Source organism: Drosophila subobscura, chromosome J (genome assembly GCF_008121235.1).
Source record: "Drosophila subobscura isolate 14011-0131.10 chromosome J, UCBerk_Dsub_1.0, whole genome shotgun sequence".
In the NCBI taxonomy this organism is placed as follows: Eukaryota; Metazoa; Arthropoda; class Insecta; order Diptera; family Drosophilidae; genus Drosophila; species Drosophila subobscura.
In genome coordinates this window covers 6,535,206-6,555,289 of record NC_048532.1, presented here as the reverse complement: position 1 = coordinate 6,555,289, position 20,084 = coordinate 6,535,206, and the positions used below count along the sequence as shown (strand labels likewise).

Below are 20,084 nucleotides of genomic sequence, written 5' to 3'. Positions count from 1 at the left end.
CACATAAAAAATGATTTTAAGCGCCACCTGGGTCGACGCTCTTGCATTGCTTGACCAGAGCCAACCACCGTTTAAGTGCGATTGGCGTTTATGGCTATTGGCATTTGCTGCCATTTCTGTTGCAGGTTGCGGGTGCCACCTTCCCTTTCCTCCATTTTGCCATGGTTACTGCTACTGCTGCTGCACATGTCGTTGGCCTGGCCAAATCGTAAGCACTCCCTGGCGAGCCGTAAATCATGCCCACTTACCTCACTGTTGGCGCCAGTGGCGATGTTGCTGCCACTGCCGCTGCCGCTGCTGCCCACGCAGCGGAAATCGACAGAACCACCTGATGAGCGTCGCGGCTTGCCAATGTCCAGGCGAAGGATACCAGGCTTGGGTCGCTGCCGTGGAGCTGCGGCTGGTGGACTCCGCATGGAGTCGGTCGTTGCCACGGGAACTGCTGCTCCCGTGGATGCCTGCGGCTCCACATTCTCGCTAGTGGCCTCGTTTTGCATGACCAAACTGAACTGCTGCTAAACCGGAAAAGGCGCCGAGAGTGTACCCACAGAATGCGCGTTTCACCGCGCACACAACCGCCGTGCAGCGCCAACGCGAACAGACTATATCCGTGGCAGGGCCTCCTAGCAGCTCCTGTGTAGCGCGTGGAAGCAACAATTACGCGCGCACTGAAATAAAATGTGAATTAAACGCGCCACCCACGCGATAAGTGGCAATGGATGTGTGTATCTGCCCCCATGGATACACATCCGTGCTGTGTGTGTGGCGAGGATGACGCTGGACAGGACAGGACACGCGGCACTTTCAACCGTTTCTTGTTGCTGTCACAGTCACAGCACTCGCATGGCACGTACCCGTGATGGGGCAAAAAGCCAAATTCCTGTTTTCAGGGTCGCAGCCGTAGCCTACCTTTGTGTAATTATGTCTGCCGCAGCCCCAAAAAGTGTCAACAGGAGCTGGTTCCCGCCACCCAAAAAAAATATCGCATGTCGCGCCATTCACCATGTGAAAAATTTCCATTTTTCATTTTCACTTTTCATTTTCATGTTTACGTTTTTTCATTCTATTTTTTTTAGTTGGTATCTTTTGTATCTTCCATTAGAGTGGCGTTGCGTTGGCCCATGTCCTTAATTATGAGAGCACAAGCGACTGCCTTGCCTGCCTTCACTCTGTTTTTGTAATTTGAATACCCTGTAGGTTCAAGAGATTGGGGATATTTTAAGGAATATTTAGATGGGTTAATGTGGCTGCTTTTTGGGATATTTTCGGTATGAATTATAATGGAATCTTTGAATTATAAAAACATATTTTGTTTGTATATTTGAAATTCTAAGTATGAGAAAGTGATTAAAAAATACTCCAGATTTCGTTTCTTGTGCAAAATACTTACGCAAGTTTTCCATTTCTTGCACAGTGTTTTTATTACATTTATAAATATTTTTATTCATTTTTTTCCATTAATTTCAATTCAATTTTTAATTGTACGGATTTTATTGATGCCTTAAAGAGCTGTAAATAATTATTTTTAGCTTCCGCCTATTGGGTATCATCCAGTCGATCTAATGCTGGCATTTTCCCCTCCTGTAGCTCTCTCATTTTTCCTTGGGATGCGACCCACTACCAGTGCCAGCCAAGCCCACCTGCGGTTCGGTGCCGTGTTCGCATATCCGTGTCCTGGCCCCCGTGCTGATATGCAATGCTTTTTCTATTACATGCAAAGCGCGTTAAATTAATTGAACTGTAAAGTGTCAGCTGCAGCAGTGCCACCAGCCAGTGCCACAGCTAGTGGCATGGATAGCGACACCCGCAGCAGACGAGTAAAACTCAGCATGTTGCATTTAATTTTTATTATTTTCACTTTATTCTATCCACTAAAATATTAATTTAACTTCATGGGGTTATGGGTTTGCGTTTTATGCTAAGTGGCTTATAAAATAAACTTTACTATTTTGTCGCAAAAATGTTGTTGTTTGTGGAATGTGTGTGTGTGTGAAGTGTGATGTGCGTGTGTGTGTGCTGTGTTTGTTCCTGGCCTGGATTATGCTTAGTACAAATTTCAGTTTCAGTCTCAAAAAATTGTTTTTTGCATAAATTAACTAAAACCATTTTTACGTATATTAATCTTTTTTCTATTTCTATTTCATCTTCATCCTGGATCCTACAATTTCGTACCTAAATGGGGAAACTGTCATAAAATCGTTAGGAAAATCGTCTATTTTTAATGCCGCTGCTAAACAATAAAAGCAAAGGCAATCCAAATAATGCAATAAAAACTCCCGCACGGAATTTAACGATGATTAAAGTGCGGTGCTCAAAATTTTAAGTGCATCATTTGGTTGGATGCTCAGCATTCTCACAGATACACAAATACCTAATTTAAATATTCTACTAATCCTTTTGCTTGTATCCTTATCTACGCGCACTTATTCCGTAACTTATCAGAGTTCAAGTACAAACCGCATTTGGCTCTCCGTACCACACCCTCTTTGAAGCTAGCTAACTATCTGCGAACCCTGTTTTTTTATAGCTTAAAAATCCCCATAAATTTTCGAGAGAATCGCTTATACGCCACGTATGCCGCACACGCCACAGCAGCGGTTTTGAATTTATAGAGTTGCCCCACAACTTCGGGTTGGAAATCGATTTATGCATGAAAAAAAAATAAACATTGATGCTGGCCAAAATTTATGAATGGCAAACATTTGATCTTTGTTGTCCTTGCTGCAGGAGCCAATCTCTTTTACACCCCACGTGTTTGCTTAGCTTAATAACCAGTTTTTCTTGTAACCAAAAAGCTGGTCAAGTTAAGCAGTGTGGAAGATGGGTGCGCTGTTGGCTGCTTCCTGTGTGTGCCGTACGTGGCGTATGATTAATATTCGTGGCTTGTACGGCTAATGAATTGGCCACAGGAGGACGTGTGTGTTCGCCTGTGTGTGATGTTTCTGCCAAATACTTTCTTGTAGTTAATACTTAAATACACATTGAGCTCTCGAGTGTTTCATGCTCGCTAATTGACTTATGTCTAGTCGGTATTTTGCCTGTTGCTTGTCCTTCTCTTCCTTGTTCCATGGCATCTCGATGAGCATATTGTTCGTTTTGCTTTCGTTTGCGCAGTTAATTTGGTCATTTAGTCTATTGATTTTCGTATGAACTAAGTAGGCCGGAGCCTTATCAAACCTACCACTTAGGGCTATGCTAAAAACTCACTTAACAGCTAATAAACGCACACATTATGGGAGGACGAACGCCCCTCAGAACGTTGTCACTTTGCCCAAACGCATGCCGAGCAATTTACGGCGCTTTTTGGCGCTTAACTTTGTCCAAATGGTGCTGCTGCCCTCCACCAGGAGAAACTCGTCGCATAAATCATCCGTTTCCTTAGTGGCAATGCCGCCGTAGAAATGATCCTCCTGATACTTCTCAGAGCGCGAGTCGCCGGAAACGAAGCCGCTCTCCGGCCGTGACAGGGAGGCGGTATGCCATGGCAGCTGCTGGAACCATCGTGCCACTTTGGCCGTTGAGGAGAGCTGCGGAAACGAGTAGTGGGGGAGGTTGGGGGATGGTGTAAAGTCAGTGTGTAAATTTATGCAAATGAGTTATGTGCGCAAATTGCTGCCCGCAGCAAATCCAACGGGAGAAGAAAAAGAGAGACCGACCGACCGAGCGACCAGGGAAAGTGAAAAATGGCGACACTTGTTTTTTGCTGCTGCTTGTTGTTGTTTCTTGGGCATCGTTTTTTCATTCATCAAGGGGAAATTTATGCACTCCGAGTACGGCGTGTTTTATGCTGTGAAAACTCATTAGGGAAATTGGCCAGCCAACCCAGCCCGGAGTTAACTTTCAATTATTAACAATAATACGGAACACGTATGGGTCCCCGGAAGAACTCTGTTTAAACATAATTATGCGACTTTTATTATGATTATTTGCGTTGCTTGTGCTACTTTTGTTGCTCTTTGCTCTTGGTTTTCCGAATGCACAAATAACATTTTAATTAATGCATAGAATATAGGCATTGCCAAAGAATTATTATTATTATTGTGGCATTTTCCAACGCAACATTCGTGGACGTCCCCGCAAAAAGTCAATTAAAATACAACAATTTACAAAAATAACATTTTACAACTAAGTATTTAGCATATACATAAATATGGTACAGATATACATAGATTCAATAGCTTAAAGGGTAGGGGAGGGGGTCGATAGGTGTATATTTTAGGAAGAGAAAATACTTTGTAACGTTTAATTTTCCAGGTTCTTCATTTGCTGATATGGCTTTGGAGGGGGGTTTAGATTATGCTGCTTCGTAAATACTTTATTTCCTTTCATTTATTTCACTGACTAGACATTAGACGAGTTTGTTTTGAGTTAAAGACTTTCTTTGGCACACATTTTGAGCTCTAAACAACGACTATCGCTAATCACTAGACTAACTTTGAGCTGGGGCAATTACTTAAATTTGCTTCACTTAAAAATGTTCTTTTGGCACACTGAAATGCAAACTAAATTTACAGTTTTCAACTAAGTTAATACTGTTCAACTCATGCACTCTGGTCACACTCTCACACACACATACGCTCACACGCTCACACCATCGAACTTTCACGCTAAACTTCTAACTTGTGGAGGGGATACTATTTCGTGTCTCCTCACTTGGTCGTATGCCTGGCCCAGGCTGTCCGCTGCACCTGGCTCATCATTTGACTCCGATTGGGCACCTTCTCGCTGGTGCTGCGCGTTATGAAACTGGGCGTGGCCGAGAGCTTACGCTGATGTCCCGCCTCATCCGTCACACGCAGCTGCACCGGGTTGAAGCGTGTGTCCCTCCCATTCCCATTCCCGTTGCCGTTTCCATTTCCATTGCTCTGGCTGCTGCCGGGACTAATGTTGTTGTTGCTGTTGCGCAGACGCGGCGACGAGGGCGAGTCCAGTGTAGAGGAGCTGCGGCTGGTGTCCCGCGTGCTGGTGGATCCGCCGCAGGCCAGACCCGCCAGATTACCATTCGAAACGGCCGCCTTCAGCTGCTCCTCGAGACTGTTCAGATTCTGTTCGATGCTCAGGCGCAGATCCTCGTTGAGGGAGGAGCTGCCCGCGAAGGAGTTGCGGTTCAAGGTGCCCAGCGGCGAGGGAGATAAGTTTCCCGCTGCCGACGCCGGGGAAGTGAGAAAATTGAAGCCTCCTCCTGCCACATTGTTGTTGTTGTTGTTGGGTGTGGCCGCGGCACAGGACAAGGGATTCGCATAGAAGAAAGAGTTGTGCGGCGAGGCCGAGGGTGTTTGCTGTGTCGGCGCTGGATTCGCATTCAGATTGAGCGCCTGCAGGCGGTTGAGCAGCTCCTGATTGACCTGAAACAGATCCTTGGACAGGGCATCCTGCTGCTGTTGTTGCTGCTGCTGCTGCAGCTGATTGCTGATGCTCTGCAGCTGGCTCATGGAGGGGTACGGACTGCTGCCACTGACTGGCGGTGGTGGCGGCGTGGCCGGAGTCAGCTGTGGCTGCTGCTGCTGCTGCTGCTGCTGCGGCGTTGGTGGCGTCTGCTGCTGCTGCTGTTGCAGGTTCTGGAGATGTTGGCTCTGCTGATTCAGCCCGCTCAGCTGGTGGCTGAGTGAGGTCAGCTGCTGGTTGATGTTGCCCAAATTGTTGATCTGCTGATTGATGGTCGCCAGATTGTTGTTGTTGCTGGTGGCCTGAAGCAGCAGCTGCAGCTGCGATTGCTGCGTGAGGGGTGAGGGGTGAAAGGTCACATTAAGTACGTGGGGTCACCTGAACTAAAAACAAATCGAAACAACGAACGAACAAACAAACAGCTGGAACTATAAACATTCGTGCAACAAAAAACAACAACAGCAAATTGGCAGCCAAGTGAATTGAAAATCATGCAACAAAAAGGGAGGGACAGGATTCAGCTTGGGTTTCAGCGCAAATTTACGATCGCATAACTCAAAAGCTTAAAGTAACATAAAAAACTGAGAGGCTGAAGCTCACCTGTGGCGCCAGTCCAATGTTGGCGGTGGTGAGGCCAGCGCTCTGCTGCTCATTGTATGCCCCCAGCGATGCCAAATGCTCCAAGAGTTCCCGATTCTGTTGCAAAAGCTGCTGAGTGCGTGCCTGTAGAGAAAGGGAGAGCCAAAGTTTACTTTCTGTTGAATTGTTAATCCCGAATGGTAACTCACCTGCGCCTCAATGCGCGCATTCGTCTCAGAGATGAGCTGCTCTCGCACGAGCATCAATTGTCCAAGGGCCTGACGTGTCTGAAGTGCCTGCGCCTCCAGCTGATCCTTCAGCTGTGTGATCTCAGTGCGCGGCGATGCAGGTGAACCCGGTGAATCCACATCGCACTGCAAAGAGAATATAAAAAATAAAATGATATAAATTAGTAATCGAAAAACCTTGACACCCTCGCCACAAATTGTTTACTCCTGCTGGGTGGCCTTTTGTTTTTGTTCTTTTTGTTTGCATAAACAAATTGAAAATATTAATTTGGTATAAAAGATTTTGTTTCGGCTCATAAAAATTTGGCCAATCATTAATGGCATTTTAATTGTGCTTTTGGCCAGGATATGCTAATGGCCAGAAGCGATTTTGAATGGTATTTGGATTATTATTGGCAGGCCATTCCGCAGAGCATTATGTGATGATGATTGGGACATAAGTATGATGTTTTAGCTACGTTTACTCACCAGCAGGCTGGTCGATTTACGTAGACTCGATTGCGATGGCATCAGCTCCAAGTGGTTCGGTCGCTGCGGCTGCGTGTGGTTCAGATTGGGCGTTATGGCCAAGTGCTCTAAAAATATACAAAAATACACAAAACTGTAAAAACCAGAAATGATTTTGAGTGAGTGAAAAGACTGGAGCGTTTACGAGGCGCCCTCCAATCTGTCAAGGTCATTGCACAGACACGTGGGGGGCGGATCGGGGCACAGCCACACCTGGTGGTCCCCGCTCGCGGCCACTTTCGCGCTTTGCGCTTAATTTGCCATTAATTACAGTATTCTCGAGTTCAATATCAATATGTGTTTTGGTTATGTTCTGTGCGTTCAATAAATAATGAAACAATTAGCTAGACGCGGCCCGAGATGATGATAATGATGATCGGGATGGGGTTGGGGTTGGACTATTGATGGGCCAGACAAAGTCCACTTGAGCGTGGCGTTCTCTTTCTCTTTATGTTTATTTGCAGAAATTTGAAATTGATTTGTTGGCAAATATTTCAGCAATTTGTTCCACGAACTTTACCTACAGCCTTGCGGGCTGTAAAACCCAGGGGGGAGAGTCGAAAGCCTGCCGGAATCTCATTCCATATATCACTATACTCTATGGCCAGTGGCGAATTATATTTAGATTTCATTTTGGATTTGAATTTCGCACCTTGGGCACGTGTTAATTGCTGGCAAATGGCGCTTCAAGTGCTGTAAAAATCCTTCACAGCATGTAAATTAATTTTTGCATTTTCGCATTGTTCTGGCATCTAATTGATTGAATTTTGCAAGGATTTGCCCTCGACCGAACACACATGTTACAGTTTCTAAAATTAGGAATACATTTTTACAACCCAAATGACCCATTTCGAGGGAATCGAGCGACGAGCAGACATCATCCTCAATTAGAGAACAGCTCAAAGAGGTTCGCAAAACAGCTGCACAGACATTGTGTGTGTGAGACAGGGAACAACAATTGGCAATCGAAAATGTGTTCACAATTTTTGTATATTTGTGATACATTTTAGCCAAATTGCCTGGCCAAAGTCAATAGAGAAGGTGTTGAGTAAAAGATATTGTCTGCACTGTTGTCGTTCGCTGCCTGTGTGGCCTGCCAAGAGCAATAAATGGTTTGTATTATTATTATTTTTCTGGCAACGATCTGCCCCAATTGGAAACTAGTTTTAGTGGCACGTACATAAATATATTCCAGAATATACATACATATGCACAATTCTGATGGAATTTATAGCATAATTTTAGGTGCCTGGCAGTGCCATTCAACTGTGTCCCTCAATGATGCTAATCCTAGCACAAATATCTGCCAAAAAAGCTGACATAATTCATTATTTTGGTGTCGAGTCGCCCCAGAAAAATTACAAGATGAGGATTTCTGTTTCTCTTCATATTAATAAATAATTTTTGGCACACGACTCAGTGGGGGGACACGCCCACAAGCACCACGTGTCCCCACGGCTACCTACAGTGTGTCTCCACGACTGATGGCATCATAGCCAGCTGAAAGTATCTGCAAAATACAAGTAATCCATCTCCAAAACTGCCTGCTACACCTTCAAAAAACCAAAACCACCACCCCCACCAGACGATCCACCGCAGCAGCATATCCAAGAGATTATTTATATTTTGTTTTATTTATGTGTGTATACATTTTTCTCAGTATTTCTGGCGAATGATGTCGTCCGATGGTTTTTAGACAAAAGATGGTAAAAACGAATTGTATTCTTAGTGAGGTTTTAATATTTCTTGTGTCTGCCGTTTCGCTGCTGTTTTTTTTATGCTTTTTGGCAGTCGCTACGCGTTGATGACGTCAAACTGCGCCTTGTATGTGTAAGTGTTTGAGGGGGTAGGAGGAAAACTGATGGGTCGGGGTAACGGCGGAAAGCCGCATGAAGATTATTGAAAATTGAAGCAATATGTGGAAATTGCTTAACGGCGCTGAAGTGTATGTCGAAAGCGCTCTCAGAATTTTCTTTTCTCTGATACTTTTCTTTGCTTTACTTTTCTTTTTTCTCTCTCTCTCTCTCTCTTTTTTTTGTATATTTTTTTTCTTGTATATTTTCAATATTTTCTGCTTATATGCGCAGTCATCTTTCATTATAAATTATTTTTTTCTTTACTTTTACAGTGGGTGAGGGCATTGTGCATTGCCCGGCCGTACACTCGTCTTCCCATTGCTCTCGCTTGCATATTGTGTTTTTACGAAAGAGCACACTGTAGCGGTAAGTAAAATAAACTAAGCCTTACAATAACAATCCCTCAGTTAATCAACTGAACTTCTTGTTAAAATTAGGGCATAATAAACTTCGTTGTGTCTCGTTGCTTAATTTTTGTTGGCAACAGGCAGGCATAAATGTATGTCCAGAAATACATTTTTAATTGTTTTATTTCCCGTTTGCCGTTTTCATTTTTAATTGTTGTTAATTTTTAATTTTTAAAGCCTTTTCTCGTGCAGTTACCCCAACAGTCAGTCCGCTGGCGAGCCACAGCCCAGTCGAAAAATGCAATTTAAATGCAAATTCCGCTGCCGCTCACGCCCTTAGCACTGCACTGAATTCGAAATTAAAGAGCAGAAATTTGCATTGGAATGCAAAACTGAATAGGAAACTAATGCGACCGGGTGTCCAGGGTGTCTCCTTCTCTCTCTGTGTGTGTTTGGCTGTCCATGGACCCAGGAAACAGCCCGACGGACGTTGTCATCCGACAGCGAGAGCTTTTCATTTATTTATTGGCCAGGCAACGACCCACTGGCAGTGCCAGACACGACGTAGTCGTAGTCCCCTATCCGCCATTGGCTTCCCCCACTCCCCATTGCAATTTCCATTTCCAATCGCCATTTTTCTTACCTTTCTTTGGCGTCTCGTTGTCGCCTCTGCCGCATCGTTCCCCATCCTCGCTCAGCTGCTGCTCGCTGATTTGCTCCACATCGAGTAGCTCCGACGATGAGATATCGGAGCGCTCGTCATTAGGTTCCAGGGAATTCTTATGAAGATTAAATTTGTGGCACACTTCAAAGGCTTGTCCGACGGTGCGAACGATGCGCATGGCCTGAGACTGCAACGGGAGAGAGAAAGAGAGAGAGAAGGAGAGATTAATATAATTGCATTAAGCCATCAAGCCCCGCTATATATATTGACATCAATTAGGGCACCCAAGTAGGCGGTGGCTTCCGCCCACATGTGGCGCACAGTGGCATGCCACTTGGCAAAAGCAAATTACACATACGCCCCGTGGACGCATTGAACCCACCTCGGGATCGCTTGCCGCACAGCCGCAGGAAATTGCATCCTTTGTGCGATTATTGCATAAATTATCACAGTCGCTTCCTGCCACCAGTCCCCCTCGTGTGCGCTCCAGCGGCGAGCTGCGTCGTCGCTGCCTCGCCTGCCGCTGCTCCGCGACGAGAAGCGGCAGGACTTGGTCCCCGGCCACAATGGGCTCCCGGAACGACAGCTTCTTGCGCGGCTTGTCCGTCTTGGGTCGCTCCAGCATAATGCTGCTGCTGCCAATGCCAAATCCATCGGCAGTTCTCCCTCCTCCTCCGCCACCTCCCCCTCCGCTGCTGTGGCTGGAGTTGCTCTGCTGGTCACTGAGGCTCTTGCGGCGCTGCAGCTGATGGCGCTGCTCGGAGCGCTGATGCAGCTGATGGGCACGACGCAGAGCCTCCGGAGAGGCCGTCTCATAACGGTCACTGGGCAGGCGCTTGAATTTGAGGCGTGCCTTCAGGACATCGCCATTGGACACGGAACTGGCAGCAGAGGAAGCGGCTGGTTGTGGCTTGTGTGTGCTCTTGGCCACCGGCTGCTCCTTCTTGATAATGTACACGGTATTCTCGTCGTCATTGAAGAGAATGTGCTTGGGCTTGTGGTCGATGTAGGTGTCGTCCAGGAAGCGTCCAGGCTGTCCTGCCTGGGCCGACTGTCCTCCGCCAGGATGTAGAGTTCTGGGTGCCACTTCGCTCTCCACACAGCCGATAAGCTCCCGGATGTCCAGACTCTTGTTGCGCGACAGATGCTTCTGTTTTCGCTTGTTCGACGGCACCGGCGACTGCGGCGGTTTGCTGGCATTATTATTATCCTTGAGCTGCAGCTGCTTATCGCCGACGAGTATGTCGCGGATGAGGCCGCCGCCGCTGCGGAAAATGTTTCGATGGTAGTGAACCTCCTGGGGCTTTTCCGCCTGCTGTTCGGGCTGCGGCGATTGGGCCTTGGCCGTGTTCACTTTGCTGCGACTGCGCGCCCACGGCAGGAAGTCAAAGGCCTTGGTAATGGGACTGCGGGGTGTGGACGAGGAGCGCTCCAAGAGCTGCTGATGGCGCTGCTGCTTTAACGGTGTGGTGGTGGCTGCCATGCTGTGGAGTGTTTTCTCCTGCTTCATGGTCAATGGTCAACGATCCGCGAAAAAGTATTCGCAAGGTTGCCCCGAAAAATTTGTCGCGTTTTCTATGTTTGCTATTCAACGCTCGACGGGGAAGAAAGTTCAATGCTGTTCAGTGTTTGTTGTTGTTCTTGTTCTTTCTGGCGATTAATTTCATAATTGCTTAGGGCTTTGCTCTGCTCTGCTGTGGTCCATGGGGTTCGCTTCCTTGGTCCAGGTTGTTCACACACTGCCGCTGCGCAGCCATTTCTTTTCGCACCTTTCCCGAGGTGTGCAAAATTGTTTATGCTGCTCTCTGTTTCTGTCTGTTTTTTCGATTATTGTTTCTTGTTGCTTATTTTGAGTTCTTTTGCGCGTTCATTTATTTATGTATTATTGAATTATTTGCAACATTTCATCTGCTGCCTGTAAAGCGTGTCAAGATACGATTATTTCGGTGCTATTTTTATTTAAATTTATATTTCTGCCGCAAGCGAAAAAAAACTGTCAATCTCTGGTTTGGGTTTTGTTTAAGTTAACCAGCAGGGAAAAATGCATGTCAGACAGCAGAATGATGTGCATCAGAGCTACGAATATGTCTATAAAGCAGCAATTTGACTGGCAGAACAGAACAGATCGAAGGCCGCTGCTGGAGATGAGTCAGGGGAAAAGGGCAACCGAAATTGCAATCTGAGACTCTGACTAATAGCAGACATTCCTCAAACTGTAATACACATTTCGTATTACCAATTAAGACCGGTTAAATCTTGTGTGCTCCCATTTTAGTCTTGGCCACAACTTGAGGCACTCTAAAGGGCTACTTTGCGGCACTAACCAACCATCAATTTGAATTATTTTGACAGGCAGTGTCAGCACTTGTTGGGCAAGCGGTAGAGAGAGGAAAACATCATGCTTACAACACGTTCCTTAAAGCCAAAACTTATTGGCTGCTCAACAGTTCTTTCAAGGTTAATCTTCACCAAACCAAAAGTGGCGTCGCAACGTCTCCCCTCGCTGGATTTATAGATGTATCTCCCTGCCACGTGTGCTGTCTAGAGAAGGTGCCAACTGATAGTCTATCTCTAGATATATTTCCCATGGGTACCTCTTGTGCAATTTCACATAAATCCAATCGAAAAGAAGCTACAAAAAAACACAAATATATCTAAAGCGTATATAAAGTGTGTGGCAATTTTGAATTTACGTTACAGCAAAACGTTACAGCAAATGAAAACTTAAATAAATACACACAGCATAATAACGTACAGAAGGAAAAATCACTTTTGGCGTTTCGTGGAAAACTACTTGAATATTTATGGCGTTAAAAAATGACTTTGTTAGCTTTTGCTTTATGTATTTATTTATTTGAATTTTAATTCCCATTTTACGCTGTACGGCAATCAAATCTGGCAGTTTGTTTGCCCCACAAATGCCTGTCATAAGGGAAAATTTTGTACAGAGAAATCTTTTGGGTAAACCGTTCCAGCTGTTGGTTCTCGTTTCCCCTCTATCCCCCTCTGTCTCTTGCTATCTGGCAAATGTTTACTGCGGCTACAAGTCGTTGCTGGTCAGGACTTTTGCAGCAGCAGTTAGTGGCAGCCACTGTAGCCACATCCGCAGCTGCAGGCTGCACAGTTCCGCCCTGTGGCTGGTTGCAGCTCATAAATTCTGCACATTGTCACGTGGTTTCCACTCTCTCGCTCTCACTCTCTCTATCTCTTGCTCGGTGTTGGGTACTAATAAAGTTCTCATTAGTCATGCAGAAGGCGGCACTTAAAAATTCAATTTTGCACCAACATCGAGTGGAATAATCACAAAGCAAGGAAAAATACTCAACGAAAAATCGTGAGTTTATATTTTTGGTTGTTGATGGTCTCTGGTCTAAGGGGAAAAACACACCTGGGGTTGGTTGTTCGATTTCAAAAATACTTTAGAGCAGGCTATTAAAATAATGGATCTATTTTGGCTTGAAATGCAAAAAGCAAAACGAAAAAAAAATGGAATGAAAAACTCAGAGAGGGAAAACACAAAACAAAGCGAAACGAATGTCGATTGTGGCGGCCATTTTTGGGAAAGTCAAGAGAGATAATGGGAGGAGGAGGAGGAGCGACAGGTAAAATATAGAATATATTTCCTCGAGCCATTTACCCTCAACTATTTTGCCATAAATTGCACAACTCTCGAATGAGCGAGAAGTTCATCAAAATATTTCTAGTGTCTGTCTAACAATTCTGACGTTTGTTGTGTTAAATTTCAATGCATAAATAAATACGCTAAAGAAAAATCATAAATATTTCAGTCTTAATATCACGTGTGTGTGCTGCTCATAATTATTCTTTATTTATTTGGATGAACCCCACGCATTTCCTGGACTACCTGTGGCTAGCACAGGGCTCATTAAATGAAAGCATCTAATATGCATAAACAATGTGCGAAGAGTCTTAGAGGAACAAGTGCGTCATGAAGTCAAGCAAGAGCTATGTATATGTGGCATTAAAATCAGACCGAATTGAGTGTACTTATTAGGGAATCCAACTCGAAGTCCTCTCATTATTAGCAGTGGACTTTTGTCTCCGCCAATTAATTTTCTAGTCACCAGTTTGTTACGCTCCGGTGGCTCATTATTCAATTCCTAGCTGGGGCATTGTTTAAATATATATACAAAATCGGCTGTTTTATTATTCTTATATTTTTGTTCATTTAGTGGCGTCAGCAGTCCCCCAAAATCGAATGACAAAACACTTTTTGTGACTTCTGGCAGCGGTCGGGGAATGTTTTTCCACAACATTTTGAAACAATTTAATTTCTCGGCTCGTCTGCGATGTTGATAGATGGGCGGGACTGGTAAAATATTTTCCCTAACACTTTTGACATGCCATTGGCGGAATTTATTTCTCGTTTTCGTTACGCTTTTTGACACATTTTTTTCGATTTGGCAGAAATATGGTTTTAGTTTTGGCACAGTTTCTTGAACAATTTATTCGCATTATTATTCACACACCACCTTTGATTAGGATTGCTTTACACTCCACTGACACGCACTCGTTGCATAATTTTTCAGTTTTTGGATATTTTTCCCGTACGATTTTCCAATCAGCCTGCACGACGTCTGCAAAGGCGCGCCGTCTAGAACGCACTGGACAAAGCAGCAGCGACTAAGAGCGGAGATCGGAATCGATCGATTGCCTTGCAGCCGGCTAAAGGAGAGCTTTTCCTTGGCCAGAGAGAGGGAGAGAGAGAGGAACACACAGAGAGGCCAGAGAGCTTTTTGCTGCTCAGCTGTTAACACGATCGTTTTGGCTTTTTGCTTTTTCGGGCAGTTTCACGCTGCGTTTGTTTTGGTCCAACGTTTCACCAGCAACAACAACAGCAGCAAAAAGTAAAGAAAAGAAGAAACATTGAATGGAGAACCCGCTGCTGATGCAGTGACGTCATTGCTTTGTGTTTCGCGGAAGTACTCCGAGCTGGAAAGCCTCGTCTTTGACTGCCTTTTGCTCTCCTGCTTAGGCCATAAATCATACACTTTTCAGCGCATTGTCTGCTGGCCGTGTTTATGTGCACCTCATTTCGGCTCTCCAAATTGCGTTGCACTTCCATTAGCCGCTTGTTGTTGCAAAGTGCCTCTCACCTCTGTCTCAGGTGCAGCATCGCTGCGTGGAGCTTTGGCTCTGACGCACGCGGCGTATGCGCAATTTTCCACACGTGCATGCGGCGTGTAGCAGTTAATGCTCCGCCTCCCCCGAACGCCCAAGTCCCGTACATGTCTATGTCTATGGCCCCACGTCCTGGCCTTAATTTCGTGTGTCACTTGTCAGGCATTTCGACAGGCCCACAAACACAGGCCGTGTCAGGCCCTGGGCCGATGATGTCTGTTGATGGATGGGATTGGAATTCATTCCCAGAATTTCTGCTTGTTAATTAGAAAACAAGAAATAGAAATGCCAACTTGACATTGTCTGCGAATTGAAGTTGAAGGCCAGCGAATTTCACAGAAATATCTTCGCTTTAGCTTTTCCTTTTTGGATTATTAATTTGGAACATTTTCACCGCATTTTGACGGGGGAAATTAATCACAAAAACCGCATTCGGGGCGGAATCAAAGCGAATGCATTTCCCCACAGGCTACAAGACTACAAAGTAAAAGCTGATTTATTTATTGGCCAAATCGCGGCCATAACTTAATGGAGAGTCAGCCCCAGACATGGCCGTGTTGTCGCTACAACACGGAAATGGTCTGCCTGATGGACAGTTGCGCCTTACTTTTTGCTCAGACCTCCCCAATGTTTAGATCCCAATGTTTTTGCTCTCTAATGGCCAATGAAAAATCGTTCAAATTGACAATGAAAAATGATCATGGAATCATCAAACAGCCACTAAAGTAGCCACAAACGAATGGCTATCAACTGGCGAAAGTGTCGCTGCTGGAAATGTTTAAATTTCTGATAAATATACAAAGCCAGATCCGATTTAAAACGGAAGTTCTAAACTAAACAGAAGTTCGTGAAGGGAACGTTAGGTGAGGGATAAACCATAGGAAATCTTGAGCAAAATTGGCTAAAGAAATGTTTAATTTATTCTAGCAATAACCAAGAAATTTTAATTATGATCCACAGCTACTTTTAACTACTTTAAATAGATTGAAATAATTCCTACACTTGCATGGGATTTTGTGTTGTTTATTTCACACTCTTTGAGGCTTGCCCAAATCCTTAGAGATTCCATCAAATAGATCGCTTTTATAGCGCATCTAAATCTAATGACTGCACTCTGCAGTACAGTTTGGGGGGATATATCGTGTTTATTTGCTAGTTGTTTTCGTTTCGGTTTTCCAATGCTGGATACAAGCCAAAATTATGCATACAAACGAGCAGAATTCTTATTTATAGAAGCCAAACACATGAGGGGAGCTGTATGGTCTGCTGTGAGGGAGGAATGGGTAATGTCAAGTAAGTCAAATCACATGTACAAGTAGCCAGCCAACAACCAGCCAACAGCCGAATGCATTATGCGAATTGTGGCCATAAACAATTCTCGTGGCTGTGCCACGTAAAACCCCCACAAAAGTCATCCAATTTTGCATTTGTAAGAGATCAGGTAAACATAATCTATAAGCTATAGAATGTATATAAAAACCATATCATATTCTCACCTTTTTGTGACTTTTGAAGACGGAACACTTGAACGTATCCGTGCTGGCATCGCGCGCTATGTAACTGAATATCTTGAGATCGCTGCTGTCGTGTGACACGTAGAATATGCGGTATATGGGATGATTGAGCAACTCGATTTCCTCGGGGTCATTGGTCCAGTTTTTTTTCTAAATAGACAAACACAATTGATGGATCTATGTGTATTTATGTGTGACATTGACTTACTTTTCGACGACGCTTCTTGAGCACAACGCGTACGCCATTTACCGATATGTGTATGGTGACCTTTCGCTTCTTTAGATTCTGCACTTTGCACTCGTACTGTTAGAGAGAGAGAGAGATAAAGAGAGGATACATATAGAGAGTGCACGTAGTTCCAGAATTTTTCAATTAACATTTGACTGCCTCGTGACGGCTGTGTGAGGCTAATGGCAAAGACATGACAATAACAAGCGCCAAATTTGCCAGCATAATGGCTGACTGACAGGGCTAATACGCACACAGAGACACGCACATTCATATGTGTACAGCCAGGCCAAGGCGGTTTAAGCCAAGACACGCACGACCCGCCAGCAGTAGAGAGTGGGTATGGGGGATGAGCCTGAACAAGCCTCGTTACTTTTTATGCTGCTCGATGGCACTTTTCTTTTCTTGTTTGAATTTCCTTACGTTCTTAGCATTTTCCAATCTCGCTTTGGGCTCTGCGTGTAGCTGTAATCAAAGCTTGCGACGCTTGGAAAAGTGTTGTCTCTTGTTTTGGGTGGTGTGGCGGGGCAGTGAAAATTTAAAACCGCTTCAAGCCTGTCACAAAGTTTCTTTAATTGCCTGAAGGATATATTTACACACATGCTTCCTGCCTGCCTTCCTTTCGACGTTCCTTCCCTCTCCGAACACAAAGATTCGGGCTAAATAGCTGCGTAACTTTTTGGCATTTCTTTTTCTGGGCTTTCGGGGCATACCGAAATTCATTTTTCGTGGCCCACACGGCGTATGCTTGATAGCGGCCAACCAAGTATGTACTTACCCTTATGCGGCGCATGGCCTGAACAATCTCTGCGCGTGTGTTCGGTCGCGGCACCTCCTCCCAGCCAACAAACTGCAACGAGAAGATAGAGAGAGGAAAATGTGTAAGTATTTGTTATTACTGTTGATTGACCCAAACAAAGGCCCAAGTTAAACAAAGACCCTCGAGTGGGGATGCTGGCCGAGAGCCCTACAAACGGAGTGACCGTGCCCCTGCCACCCATCGCCAAACTTTAAATTAAACAAATTAGCTGCCAGCGAGTAAAGTTTCCCAAGCAAAGTTTCACCACAAAAACTCTGCGGAAAATCGCCAGCATTTAATGCGAAATTTCATTTAAATATAGCAGAGAGTCGGCCACACTTTCTGTTGCCAACAGCCTCGACACAGTAAACGTATTTTTAGAGTGAAAATTGTTCTAAATTTAAGCCAGCAATCGACTGCAGGGCAGAGGCCCTTTGTCAATGGCTGCAGATGGGAGCAGTCCCAGGATTATTCTCCTTCTCCTTCTCTGCGTTGCCATTGGGGCACACTTTCAGTATTAGCCTCTGCTCCATCAAATTTATGGCCCATAAATGAATTACTAAAGCCACAATTTGTCGTGCACTTATTTTGTTGGAATTGTTTTGTGTTGGAATAACAAACAACCAAAATTCGAATTTGTAGTGCAATATTTCGCGCTGTTTTGCACGGCCAAAAATGCAGCTCAAGGATAACAAATGCGTAGATATGGACCTAGATTTGCGAATTTTATTACAGTGACAACAACAATTTAAATGCAAAATGACAGATGAGAGAGGGAAAGAGAGACAGAGAGAGTCAAACGTGGGTGATGCCATCACCAGCTCTGACAGTGACAAAATGTGCATGATATAGCTGCCACGCCTACCGCCCACACACTTTGCCAAAATGGCGACAATAAAAATGTATTTATGGATTCGCTTGTAATGTAGGGGAGAAGGACAATCCTTGCTGGGGAAAACCTTCCAGGGAAACAGCTCCTTATACCCCGCCCATATTCCGTGGAGCAGACATATGTCTAATCTCTATTACGTGTATGATCCATGTCAAGTTTGGTATATAAACAAATCGAAAGTTTTGCGCCAGATTGCGCTAGATTTCTGCGAATATTATGATGAATGTTCGCTGCTCTGGGCCAAGGCGTGCGACTCGTTCGTGTCCATAAGGTTCTTGTACCCAAAAATAACTCAAAAGAAATGTTTAAATTCGGCAGAAAATAGATTTTTTGGCACATTACGAGTATTTTCTCATCAAATTATGAAAGAAAACAATGTTAATGCTTTGCCACTGATTGATTTCGCAGCCCACACGCTGGCTCCACAGATTTATGCCATGTGCCCTAAAAGGCAGACATAGATTTTTACACCGAAAAGAGCGGCAAACAAAAGTTCATTAGCATGAAAGGCAAATGTTTATTCTAGGCGAAAAACATCAAATAGAAGAGGGACTCTGGACTCTATATACATAGATAATGGCAAGTGATTAGTCATGAGGGAATGAGATATTCAAGAGATTAATCATGGGAGAGTTTAAGTGCCTCAGCAAAGCGAATTATGACTTAAGGATGGGTGCTCAAAATTATGAGTGCATAATCATAACAGAGTTATCCCATCAAAGAGGAGTTTAAGCTTCCAAGAGTGTACATTTCTTGTTCATTTATTTATGTACATTCGCATGCAAAATGCCATTTGAATGCTTATGAAACGAGGCTTTAAAAAACTCCTCCACAAAAGCCATTCGGCAAGGCCATTTACACAGCAGGAAAGAGACGGAAACTCTCACTCTCGCTGCCACAAATATTTGGATTGCATTAAATTCAGGCAAACACACAAAGGGATAAAAAGGGATACAGAGGGAAACACTGGGCGCTTATCCTCTCCAGCTAGACAAATCCCCGCGCAAATAAAATAAAAAGAAAACCAACTCCAGAGACCCGGCAAACCCGTTGCCTGCCTGGCTGGCTGCCTCTTCACTGATACTTTTCTATTCTCAGCCCCATTTTCCCTTTTTCCATTTCCATTTCGAAAATCCCGCTGCCCAGTGCCATTCGCATCATCTGATCCCTTTTTTTCACTTAAAAACCATTCCAGTGCGACGGCTCTATGTAAATAGCCGCTGGACTTTTGCTCGTCGCTTCGTTTAAATTCATTTACTTTGATTAAAAACCCTGGCCATGAGAGCAGCGACTCTAAACTTGTATCTTCTCTCTGAGGAGGGTAGGAGACCCTTCCTTCGAGTTCATAATTTATTTGAAGGCATAACTGTGTCTACCTTTAGACGTTTTATTAGACCTTTAGCCCAAAGAGCTTTACGACCCGGCAGTACGTTTATCGATCAGGTCGGCCCCCGTGGCACTTGTTTATATTGTAATACTGCTCACGTTTTTCAGGCAATTTCCCTACGATTAATTGCCAGAGAATTGCAATCGATTTTCTCCCCTACTTTCAGTTCTATTTTCATACATTTGTTTATTTATGTATTCGATCGTTCCAGTGAAAGACAAGTGAAAAGTCAAAAGCCAAGCGGCTGCTGGCCTCCCCGCCACTGACGTCAGCAGGTGAATGGGAGGGCTGGGAAAAAGGCGCCCCAAAAGGTGGTATCCTGAGGTACCTAAAGGAAACTGCTTCCTAAATTATAGCCTGTCATTTTTTCCACCGACAAATGGCAATTAAGCTGCGTTTAATGTCATCCCCAAATCCCGAGTAATATCATCAGGAAAATCAGGAAGAGGCAAATAGTGGGGCGGACATGGAAACGGATCGTTAGATGGCCGCTGGCCAACGACAAACAGATTAGAACAGCTTAGTTTTATCCGCA

General features: G+C 44.6%; 2 protein-coding genes across 5 annotated transcripts in view; both read right to left on the bottom strand.

The window, feature by feature from the left end:
- Positions 1 to 29: 29 nt before the first annotated feature.
- Positions 30 to 526, bottom strand: LOC117894493. The gene has a single exon (XM_034801601.1). It carries the CDS (start codon positions 495 to 497, stop codon positions 72 to 74), a length of 426 nt encoding a protein of 141 aa, XP_034657492.1. The 5' UTR covers positions 498 to 526; the 3' UTR covers positions 30 to 71.
- A 1,992-nt stretch (positions 527 to 2,518) lies between these two features.
- LOC117893737 (capon-like protein) overlaps positions 2,519 to 20,084 on the bottom strand; it is a 43,233-nt gene continuing 25,667 nt past the window's right edge. The window contains exons 3-10 of one of the 4 annotated variants that reach the window (XM_034800465.1): positions 17,250 to 17,321; positions 16,451 to 16,546; positions 16,225 to 16,392; positions 9,566 to 9,773; positions 6,681 to 6,787; positions 6,174 to 6,338; positions 5,986 to 6,108; positions 2,519 to 3,527 (exon numbers count right to left, since the gene is read on the bottom strand). In XM_034800465.1, the coding sequence (XP_034656356.1) occupies positions 3,252 to 3,527; positions 5,986 to 6,108; positions 6,174 to 6,338; positions 6,681 to 6,787; positions 9,566 to 9,773; positions 16,225 to 16,392; positions 16,451 to 16,546; positions 17,250 to 17,321 (1,215 nt within the window). In that variant the 3' untranslated portion in view covers positions 2,519 to 3,251. Of the gene's footprint in view, positions 3,528 to 4,332; positions 5,715 to 5,985; positions 6,109 to 6,173; positions 6,339 to 6,680; positions 6,788 to 9,565; positions 9,774 to 9,968; positions 11,502 to 16,224; positions 16,393 to 16,450; positions 16,547 to 17,249; positions 17,322 to 20,084 lie in introns of those variants that run through there. The other 3 variants (XM_034800463.1, XM_034800464.1, XM_034800462.1) reach the window with 3 other exon arrangements.

What these genes read in the sequence shown, in the direction of transcription:
- LOC117894493 (XM_034801601.1), bottom strand. Translation starts at nt 497, where the DNA reads ATGCAAAACGAGGCCACTAGCGAGAATGTGGAGCCGCAGGCATCCACG.